This window comes from Mytilus californianus, unplaced genomic scaffold (assembly GCF_021869535.1).
Source record: "Mytilus californianus isolate M0D057914Y unplaced genomic scaffold, xbMytCali1.0.p SCAF_10, whole genome shotgun sequence".
In the NCBI taxonomy this organism is placed as follows: domain Eukaryota; kingdom Metazoa; phylum Mollusca; class Bivalvia; order Mytilida; family Mytilidae; genus Mytilus; species Mytilus californianus.
In genome coordinates, this window is record NW_026262582.1 from 23,313,858 (window position 1) to 23,326,294 (window position 12,437).

Genomic DNA, 12,437 nt, shown 5'->3' on the forward strand with positions numbered 1-12,437 from the left:
TCCATAATGGAAGGTGCACAAACTCAATAGATTTGCGAACTTTCTGTGAAGTTCCAAAGATCCAGGTTACATGTATGAACAAAGAATTTTGAAATTTGAAAATTTTGCTGAGTAAAAGTATAAGTTCCTAAGCTTGTAAAGATAACGTAAATTTCATAAATATTTCGATAATATCGTTTGCACAAATAAACTCTATGTGCAACCAGATTGTGAAATTTCAGGGATCTGAGTCGGGAACACTGTAGTAGGGGTTGATTACACAAAATAAAAATCGTACTTTGAAGATGGGGGGAAAAATTGCTTGAAAATTTTCAAACTAACAACAAAACATAATTGTCCTTGATTTGGAAACTGGTCAAGTTGATCTTTTTGACACATATTTTCAACTATCAAATTGTACAAAAATGCCGGTAATTGTGAACGAGTTCCATTACGGAAAATACGTCTCTCTCCTTATCAATTATACGATGCCATTAGCTAATTTGATAACCATTAAAAGGCAAACGGACAAGCCAAAGTCTGCATACTGATTGCTTTTAATGAGAACCAACGATTTGTGTTGACCCCTGCAGAAAGATTTCACCCAAATACAGATGAGGCCACTTTATAGAATCAACGATTTTTGATGACCCCTGCCCATAAATTTGATCCAAATACAGATAAGGCCATCTTAGAAATATAGTATGTAATAATAAAAAGTAATTATTTGTTTAGGTTGGAGTGACTGGTAAACAATATATCATAAAATAAAATAAAACGGATTATCAAATAATTTCTTTTCCGCAGGAATATAATAAATTACATATTTATGTCGGTATCGCTGTCTTTTAAAAACCTCTTTGCTCATTGAAAACTATTGAGTATATGTAATTTACTTTGTAACCAAAGCAGTCTGAATGGTATTATTTCTTTGGTTCAGATATTATTGTTTTGATGATTAATTAGATTCTCTCTCAATAGTAACTTCTACGCCATTTGGTCTCATTGGCAATCATACCACTTCTTTTGAATTTTTTATTTAGCTTGTCCGAAATTTACTGAAAGAGTAAGCCACCTTGTAATGACTGGTTTTGTTTGTTTGTGTGTATGTGTGTTTAGGGGTATTCGTTGTTTTAGAGCTAACTTCAGAGATATATTTAGAGGCAAGTAAACGCTGTTGCATTTAAATTCAGCATATCAACTACTAGTATATGTATAGAGAGATCTAGTTCATCTTCTAGGGTGCATTATTAATAGAAGATCATCTAGTTCTTACTTTGATTACTACATGTCAGTAATGATTATATGTTGTTATTCATGTAATTAAAGTACTGTAGTGCTATCGGCAAACAGCACAATAGACAGTAATAGTTTATTGACTTCACACAATAACGATATAGGGATTCGTCACGAATCAGAGGAAATGCTTGGCTCTAATATTATCTGTGGTAATAGTGGCTCAAGGCCGTATACGGTCAGTGATTGTATGTTACATAGATAAGGTATAGCAGTCAAGGCGTTTTGATCGCTAAAAAAGATATGCAATATAAAGTGAATGTTTGTTTTGGTATTAAACTGCATACTAGTAAGAAACGTATAACTTGCATATTCTATTCCATTCATTTGTTACTGTTATTGTTTTATTTGATTTATTTAAAAAAAAATCTTTTTTGCAATTCTATGCAAGGATCTGTAAATTCAATTTCATTTGTATTGCGCTTGAAATTGAAGGAAAGATTAATGCGAAAACCAAATCGAATATTTAATTACCACAAAAACATCTTAAGAGTTTTGTTAAACTAACATAAAAGATGCTAACAAATCAATGAAGATTGAATACTTGTTTCCAGATTATGTTCGAGTTGATTAAATTTTGTTCACTATTAATGGAATAAAGCCACACATATTTTCTAGTTTCTAGATTAAAGTACTTTTGAAAACAATTAAACGTTCTTTGACTTTTGAAGAAAGGTATTACATATTAAACACAGAACTCAATTCCATTTTTTAAAAAGATTAATATTTTTTTGAATATGACTCAGGGAAGACTGTTAAGTCCCTCGGTCGCAATTGAAACAGTCATGCATTTGAATGTTAATTCATAGAAAAGAAAGGATATGGGGGTATGACACAAAACTGGTACATTTAAGGAATAAACCACGTTTGCATAGCCACAATGCTTTCTATGTCCAGTAATAGTAAAGACTATCGTGTTGATTAAAAAAAGACGAAGGGGACCACCATTTGATATTTTGAAGGAGTGGGGGCAAGATGATTCTTTGCGGATTAGCTATTCATTTTCATATGTTTCTACGCGTGCTTAGTCTTTTTCACTGTGCAAGGTTATTTTTGCAGCCTCTCTGGCCACGGTATTCATTTTCAAAATCACCCTGTCCACATGAAAGTTAAACGATTGTCCCCAACAATAAAAACCATTATTTTACATTTTTATTTTATTTACATTCGAAAATTTAAACTGTTTCAATTTCACTAAGCGTTTTACTCTATTAGTTATTGTATTTTATTTGCTATGAGTCATTTAACACTGTTAAGTCACATGACTTTTTTTTGTACACTTTTCCTCTTAGGATTCATATGTATTACATATTCTCTTACATTGTACTGGGTATCAATTTACAGTATTATTCCATGTATCATTGCTTCACTAAATTCTGTTTTTTTTATCTTTGTCTCGGTTATGGTTAAATCTCTATCAACACATGTTTCCCAAATCATTAATAGTTTCATTTGCAAATGGCTAGACTTTTCCAGATATGTAAAACGTATTGATGAATGTGGGTGTTTGATGAAATGAATTGTCTGCGGAAAATGCCTGTACCAAGTCAGGAATATTGCAGTTGTTTTTTCATCGTTCTGTTGATTGATAACGTTTGATTTTGTCAGTTTTTATGAACTTCCCACTTTTTGATATAACCTTTGAGTTCGGTATTTTTGTTATTCTTTTTTTCTGGAGAGTAATTATAACTGTAATGTGTTTCAATTTTTTTTTCAATTTTCAATTACGTAGATGACAAAATCCTTATCTATCAATTATTTTACCCTGCATCATGAAACCTTATTCATTCCACCATCTATAGCAATATATTGTTTGTAGTATTTGTCTGCCTCTTTTAAGTTGTTTTCCGCTTATAGTTGATGTGTTTTCCTCGGTTTTAGCTTGTAACCCGGATTTGTTTTCCCTCAATCGATTTATGACTTTTAAACAGCGGTATACTACTGTTGCCTGTATTTAACAGTGTAAACTGTCATGAGCTTTAAAGTTCGAAAGTTCTATAGTACAAAACATCATGTGCAAACTGAACAAGTATAACCATGTAAAGCATGGGTCTTCATTTCAAGGAACAGCTGGTTATCTGTTTCTATAAACTAATTCTACCTTATTATTCATAAAAAAACACAATAAAGCGTAAAAAAACAATAACTGTATACTTTGGAAATCGATTGAGAGTAAAGTTTTTTTACAGCAATAACAATAATTTCAAGTATAAAAGTTTAAACACATCAAGACAGACATGATATCTTACAGGTTGAAAATCCTTACTGGTAAAGCTGCTTATAAGGTCAAACTTGTATTAAATAAAGGTTACTTAATTAATACTTAAAGGTTATTCAACTATAAACGTTGCATCGTTCTCTAGTCCAATCAATGAACATCTTCAAACTAAGACATTTTCTTAAAATGTTTTTGTTTTAAAGATAGCTTTACGACTATTAACAGACATTACGCACAATAATATTGTGTTCTCTAGCGTACAAATTGAACTCTGATATATCTTTCTATGATTCTAAATAAGACACATTCAATAGGAAACGTGTTACAATGGATTCTTAAGACAACACTGTGACTATTTTCTTGTATAACTTCCTTACACTTCTCTAAAGCAAAAATAAAATGAATTGTTTAAAGATAATATGCACCTATTTTCCAATCAAATTTGCATAATCGAGCATTACATAAATGTCACTATAATAAGGATGTTTAAGGTGGTACCCAACACCTTGACTAATATTAATTTGGCTCGTTTAATTTTCATAAAATTTTGACAAAATGTTTACTTTGACCCTTTGACAAAAATATAAAAATTTCAAAAAATTTGAACCAACCACTTTATCAGAAAAATTTCTTGGTTATATAGCATTTTGACAAACACTTATTTTGATCATTGAGAAGCTTAATATTTCCTTTACAATACAACGTTATTAAAACGTTTAGCTGATTTTTACAGAGTTATCTCCCTGTAGTGTTAGGTACCACCTTAATTAATGGCAAGATACACAAAGCATTACTATTTAGAAGTGGTTAGATAGATTTTAACAAATATATACGTATTTGCATTATATGTATTCATTGATTGATTGTTGTCGTCTAATTCCACATTCATCACTCTTGGCAATACCATGACGACAAAGTGGTGTTGGTGGAAGACACTGGAGTGCCCGGAGAGAACAATCGACCTTTGGTAAAAAAAACTGGCAATAATATGCTATAAAAACGGACTGGAACGCACCTGCTACAGCGGGATTAGAACGCACAATATGAGTGTTGACAGGATAGTGATAATGAAGATTAGCATAGACTAATCGGCAACCGAGGCCCCCTTTTTGCATTGATTACTGGTTAGTCGATTACAGGTTACATACTTGATAGATTTTAATTTTCCGAAAAAAGAAAATCTTTTAAATCAAGTCTATGTAAAAAAAATCAGGCAAACTTTGCATAGTTTGAAATATATTGAATTCATAATGTTGTAAGTGCATGATGGGTAGTTTATAAAGTAATTACTAAATAAAATGAATGTCAGTTGCTTATTTAAACTTTAAGCTACAGATAGCATTATACGATTTCGATTTAACTTTTTTTATACTATTTGCGAAATAAGGACGCGTAGTATGATAGTCAATGAGACAACTTTCCACCAGAGTTTCAATGATATGTACGTACGCAAAGAACGGTCATAGTGCTGCCTTCCACCAGGCCCAAAACTCGTACCGTTGTGTCAGCTATCAAAGTCCCCGACAAGACATAACTAGTTTTCAAACAGAACAATGTTATTTCGAACTTAATATTATCATTCACCTAATTTACAAAGAAAACGTTCATATGGTGTGAATCTTGTGGTAATACTAAGTTTTAAATACTACTATCATATCTGTTACTTATGTATGAAAATGCAATGCAAATACAAATCAATGTAAGGCAAGTTTTAATACAGTCTTTTTCGACTTTCTGTGTTTCGTATTTTTCTGTTCTGTTGACACAAAGAGATGCCTATATTCTATATATAACTTTTGAAATAATTTCTTAGTTTCTGTCTAAGATAAGCACTGTATCGTGTCTTTAATATTATCATGATTATAACATCATTTCGTTGTAAACCTAAAATATAAATAACCTTTAAGTACTTTTGAATATCATGGTGTACATATGTTACTGGGCCTTCCCTTTTATTATTGAACAGGGGTGAGTGATTACCTTGTCAAAGACCCCCTTAAAAACGTTTACAGGCAAATTTCAATCCCTCAGATGCCAAATCGTGCCATCAACCCCTCACTCTTAGACAAGAAAAGACCCCTCAGAAACAAAACATAATGTGTACCTTTCCAATATATTATGAGCCAAATGGTACCCCTTAGAAATGATTTTCGATACCCTCAGAAAAAACCATCCCCCTCTTTTTCGGATATTAAATGAAATTGTCCACTTAAAATCAGAATAACAATGACGATCAGAAAGCTGTTTTAACGGAGAGGCGAACGATTACAAAGGGATATTTAAACTTTTAAGTCGAGAATAAACTGACAATGCCAGTGCAAAAAAAAAACACAATCAAAAGACAAATAACAGTATACAAAACACAACATAGAAAACTGAAGACTGAGCAACACGCACCCCACCAAAAACTGGGATTTATTTCAGGTGCTCAGGAAGGTTAAACAAATCCTGCTCCACAAGTGGAACCCGTCGTGTTGCTCATATACGTTCAAATCCGATGATTAGTGTAATTAGGAAGGTCACATTCGAGGAGAAGAGGAAGGGGTTATGGTTTCGAAAATTGGAACATACCGGCACCAAATGTCTCTTCAGTGATGCCCAAGGCCAAAATATTTGAAAATCCAAAACTTACTTTAAAAATGAAGAGCTTATAAACCAAAATGGACAATGCATATAGCCAAAGCTGGGCAAGGAATCAGAGTTTCGCATGAGAGAGATTTATTCTTTTATTTGAAATAATTTCCAAAATGTTTATAGGAATAAATTTTGATAACGTAATATCTGTATTTTCATGCCAGTACCTAATTGTTTACGTCATTGAGAATTCTGGTCTACTCTGGAACAGATCCTTACAGTTCTAGAAAATATTAAGACAAATATAATAAACAAATTAAGAAGTTCCACCCTAGAGATGATCCATGTGTAGAACTGTTCTCGTGTATAACTGTACTAGAAATGTGTGTATAAATGTTCTAGAACTGTTTGTATAAATGTTCTAGGACTGTTTGTATAAATGTTCCAGAACTGTTTATACAAAGTTCTAGAACTGTTTGTATACATTTATACAATGTTTAACAGATATTCTGGCAGTTCCTAAGAGAAGTTAGAACTGATCTCAATTGTATATTAAAAACTTGGGTTGACACCATGGTAGCTTCTCTCGGCTTTGGTACAAAAAAAGTTATAATATCGACAGCCATGCAATAAAAATTCATCTACATTATCGCAAGCCAAACATTTAAGTTCATAAGAACCGTAAAGGACATTAATCATCGACGCTTTATTGTGTCGTTAAGATTACACCATTGTCTGAGCTACTCCAGTAATTTGTAACCCTGAGCCATCATTTAATAACCTGTTAGTATTCTGGAACATTATCCAGCGTAATTTAAAGTCAAAATAACGATTGAAAAGAGATTATGCAAGAAAATATAAACGATTATGCTACCTAAGAAATTTTATTTAGGAGGATATATTTTAAGACATTGTAGGTGTTAAAAATGGAAAGTTAGTATGTAGGGTATCATAGTTTATTATCTATAAACAAGTTGTAGGCTTAACCATAGTCAAACAGTTTTAGGCAATGACCACTTGAACTTAACGAAAGTGTATTCTAGACAAAGTTCAAATAGATTTTGTAAGTAAGAAATGATAATAACAATTTATAAATTGTATGCGTTCGAAGCGTTAACTGGGTTTATCTTCATCAGGAACGCCCGATTCCAAATACCCGAGAGCAAATGATGTTTAAGTACTGAAACATGTGAAGAGATATATGAGCAAAAGTTAATTGTTATGGGTGTTATATTTTATAAGGGTTAATGCATGCTAATCATGTTTTACAATGTTTTAGATAACCAGTCTAGACATCAAATGCTCATTAGTAAAACCGTGCAATTCTAAGCAATAATAAGAAAGTAGCATAATTTGCATAATTCTACTGTTTATATACGTTAATAATCGCATTCAGATAAACCCATGTAGCCCAGGTGTATTAAAAATAACAATAGACCGACATGTTTTCTATGTTGTGTTTGGTATACTGCTGTTTGTCTATGATTTTTTTCCGTTTTTGTCATTTTCAGTTTGTTCAGACTGATGAGTTTGATTATCCTTTCTGGTATATTTCGCCTCACTTTTTCATAACTTGAAGTTGTGATTTCTGAAACATATATTATTTTTTACTTCCTGCTCTAATCTTTTACAATTGCAAAAAAAATGGTTTTTTTTCCTTTTAATTATTATCCATACATTATGTTCGACATTATAACATAAAGATACATGAATCTCATTTTTATAGATGTCTTTTTACTGAGAGAATTCAAGTTCTTACTTTAGATAAGCGCATTATCGTGTCGTTGAGATTACAACAGTGTGTCTGCACTTCGCCTGTAAATTGTAAAACTAAGCCATCATTTAATGAATTGTAAGTACTCTTGAAAATTACTCGGTGTTAATTAGCATTTCGATAATCGTCGAAAGAAGCCTACATAACGAGAAAGTAAAGATGATTCAACAAGATCGTAAATGACTTCTAAGAATTTATATTCAGGAAATAGAAATGTCGGGATAAACATTTACAGTTTATATATAGTACAATGACTTATTCAATTTAAGACCAAAAGTAGTGCGTGGGATCGGCGTTCTCAAAACAGTTTCAGTTCACGAGATCTTGAACTTGAACAACTCAAAATATATTATCGCGAACACACATGACACCAAATTATTATTAAATGAATATAAAGCTCAGATGGTTCCCAAATAATTTTAAATGCAGAAATTCGCACTTTCTGTGTTTTAATCTAATGATGTCTGTTTTACTTCAAGAGCTATATACTTTCATTACTATACATACACTCATTTCAGATTAACATATAATATGCTTATGCATTATATTTAAAAAAAAAACATATTTTTTAGAGACTTTTTTATTAAAGAGTATGAAAAGCAACTTTTAGTGGCCAGCTGAAGTCCGCCTCCGGGTGCGGGATTTTCTCGCTGTGTTGATGACCCATTGGTGGCCTTCGGCTGTGTTTTTTTACTCTTTGATCGGGTTGTTGTCTCTTTGACACATTCCCCATTTCCATTCTCTATTTTATGTAATTTCATAACTTTTGTTTTTAACTAGAATTTTAATTTTAATATGCTTGCTTTGTTTATGTATACAATTTTTAAAGAAGACATATCTTTAGAGATTTCTTATTAAGGAGTATGTTTCTATATTTCTTTTTATTCTTAATTAAGATACCGATTCAAAACCAGTAAAATAACAAAACTCTTTATAAATCGCTACTTTGCCGGCTAAGAAGGCTATTTTGCTTTAGCCGGTAAAATAGTACATAAGAGACTATTTTGCAAGCTCTGCCTGTTTGTTTTTTTATGATTTTTTTTCTGCTTATGCACTATTGGTTTTGTTTTCACCAACTTTTCATGTTTTTTTTTAAATCGGTAAACGTTTGGTCTCTAACGTACCGATGTGTTTAGAATTCATATAGTTTTTTACTACAACTTTATCAGCACCCTCTGCTCATGAACTATCAAATCTCCAGAGGATCATCAGCCATGTATCAGTGCTGTGGTATTTGTGCAGTTCAACTGATTCTTTTTCTTTGTAAATTGAGGCAATAGTGGTTTACCGATGAACTAATATCATAAATCGATTAAGAAGACAAATGAACATAACAAACCAAAAACTGGGGGAATCGCATGAACTATAATAAAAAAAAACGTTTCTGTCGACAGGGTAAACGTCTCCTTCTATGTATGCACCAAAGAAATGCTTCATTGATATTAAATATAGGCTGCATTGTCCTCAGCCATAGTAGATAGTCCACGGTTGTTAGTGTTCCATTGACATGAATCAGTTCCTTGATACATATTGCTTTTGGAAATTTGGCATTTAGCGTACCTTGTGAAGCACCTACTTTACACACGACAATCTTATATGTTTTACTACAACTGGACATGGATAGGTCATGAGGGACTATCCACTGAGTAGCAAAAGCTTCAGTATTTAGTTGATGCAAGCAAAATCGAGTTTAAGTTTGATATCAAAATAAGTGATAACAATGAAGCTAAGGTTTCAAATCCTTAAGACATAGCTATCATAATGCTGCTTCAATAGTTAAGTCCTTTTCGTGACTTCTCATTTTTCATCATTTGGACTTTTCAAACTTGTGATCTTGGGGGTACATCATTAAGGTCACTTCATAAACATCTCTTTTGCGACTGGTAAACAAATGATATTGTTTGCAAACATTCTGCATTCTGCGAAGCATGTTTGAGGATTTAGTCGTGTTTCTGATATACAAAATATTAACAATTCATTGTGACTACTTCGATTGATCCAACAAGTTATAAACACTGGAAAGATCTTACCATACTCATACCTGCCTACTTGCTATTTATTTAGGAAGAATTGCGCTTGGACAGACAGACGCAGAGAATAATTCTTTTAAAAAATACATGCGGCAGAGCATGGTACAGGATTGGAAATATCGGACCACAATATCTCAAATCCCCTAAAAAAGGTTGCAAATTTCTCGGACACAGTTATCCTAAGACCGCCCTGTTTAACTTCTGTTTGTGTTTTTTCGTGTTTGATTTGTTTCAAACTTATGGTAACAGGGGTAATTGATGAAGGTTACTCTAAAAAGATGTGTTGTGCGCACGGAAATCATATCATATCTTATGTAGTATGTATGTAGGGGGGATGTTATCGTCATTATTAATCATTTAAAGTGAATAACTTCGATTGATAAAAAACAAGGGTGTCTCTTTATATTCATACCAGCACAAATGTCATGTATATTTGAGTAGTTTAAATCTGAACAAATTATTTTTTGTTGGAACAGACAGACGTACAAACTAGTTCCTTTAACGTTCCTAACAACATAATATGTTACGGATGTAGTAATTACCAACCAAAGGAATAAAAGATATGCATACCTTTCCTGTCCTGTCCCTTTCATTCAATTCATCAACTGTAGGGTTATCATCAAGTATGCTCTGTACACTTTCGAAGTCACCTTCCATAACCACTTCAAGCAATGTAAATTCATCGTATAGACATTGCAGTACGAGATCATCATCGTCATCGTCTGAATTCATTTCTGTTTTTTTTTTTTTTTTTTAATTGCTTTATTTTAAACCTGCAATATAGAATTAATTAAAATATAGAAATTATTTCCAGTAGTCGGTATTGTAGTGCAATTGCTGATCAGAGCATCACAAAATTTTCTCATACATTTGCTTTTGTTTTGCATTTGACATGTTTTTTACAAATAAATCATAAACCTTATTACCTTTGAATACGCAAATTCTACTTTTAACATCTAAAAAAGATGCGCAATATACCAACGGGACATTCAAACTCATAAGTCGAAAATAAACTGACAACGCCATGGCTAAAAAGAAACAGACAAACAGACAAACAACAGTACACAAACCACAACATAGAAAACTAAAAACTAAGCAACACGAACCCCACCAAAAACTGGGGGTGATCTCAGGTGCTCCGGAAGGGTGAGAAGATCCTGCTCCACATGTGACATTCATCGTGTTGCTCATGTTAGTACACATACGGTGATAAGTCTAATTCCTTAGGTCACATTCGGGAAAAAGGGGACGGGATTGTAGTTATGATAATTGGAACATTTCCGTTGTCATCTGTGAAACAAATATTCCATAACAGTCAACCAACTCGTGATGGCGTCCGTAAAATTAACAAAGGGATGATTTCAACTTCACCACTTGGAACTTTGGTTTAATAGCTACCTTGTGAGCAGCAACCCATATGAATTGGGAAGCTGAAATCATCATTTTTTTCGTAATGTTTTGTTTTCAACCGACCCTCATTGTCAATTTCTAGATGCAAGTCAAGATATGAGAGAGACGATGAATTTTATAACGTATGCCAGAAAAGCAATTGAAACCCATCTAGATCAAATACGAACAAGTATACATCAAATTATAATTGCATGCATTAAGAGTTTGTGCAGAAAAATGCGTAGCTTAGTTATAAAGTAAATCATAACAAACACACAAAAACGGAACGCACTTAAAGTTTTCATCATTTTCTCCACAAGTGTGAATTTTAATTTACGATTTTTAAGGTCCATCTATAATATAAATCAAGATTTTCAATCTTTATTCTCTATTTCGTCGGAATAAGTTGTCTGCGCTAAAATTGTTTTTTCACGTCGTATGATAATAGTTGTCATATTAGAGTGTTCATAATTATAGTTTTGAATTTGTGTGTTGCGTGCAGTCTAGAGTAAACACTTTACAGTGGGAATCAATCACTTTAATGCGCAAGTCACGTGATGACAGTCCATTTATTAATATCTATACTCTGAAGCTGTATATCTTAATTTATTTCAATTAAAATGAAATAAAATAAACAGCAATTTATTCCACAGGAGTATTCTGATTTTATGTCAATATATTATCGAGGCAGTTCATTTGTCACTTCACAGTTATAGAGTACATCATTCGCATTATATTATATAATATGGATTATAACGCAGTATCATTAACTGCATTATAGCATTTTTGACATTTATTTTTATTTATACAATTTATACAAAACAACAGAAGGGTAATACAATGATAGACACAAAACTTAAAACAAACAAAAAACTAGTCGAACCAAGCCACATCGCATAGGACCTTCCACCAAGGATCTTTGTAAGAGGTTTCTGTTTATTCTTAAAGGTTTTTGATCTGTGTTTTTATAGTCATATTGTGACTTGATTCCACTAGTTTTGTTTAGTTTAATTATTCATATTATTTTGTCTATCTTTCGCTAAATGAAATAACAAAACATATGATAAAAACATAGATCAAATTTTATATAATGTTTATAAAAAAAAACGAGACGTTGAACTAGACTTTAAAACCAGGTTTAATCCACAATTTTCTACAAAAGAAAATGTTTTTACCA

General features: G+C 32.2%; 1 protein-coding gene across 1 annotated transcript in view; it reads right to left on the bottom strand.

Annotated features, from left to right (window-relative positions):
• The window catches only part of LOC127717790 (ankyrin repeat domain-containing protein 33B-like), a 50,014-nt gene that overhangs the window by 13,275 nt on the left and 24,302 nt on the right, over positions 1 to 12,437 (bottom strand). The window contains exon 2 of the mRNA XM_052223617.1: positions 10,442 to 10,644. Coding sequence (XP_052079577.1) covers positions 10,442 to 10,603 — 162 coding nt within the window. The 5' untranslated portion in view covers positions 10,604 to 10,644. The remainder of the gene's footprint in view (positions 1 to 10,441; positions 10,645 to 12,437) is intronic.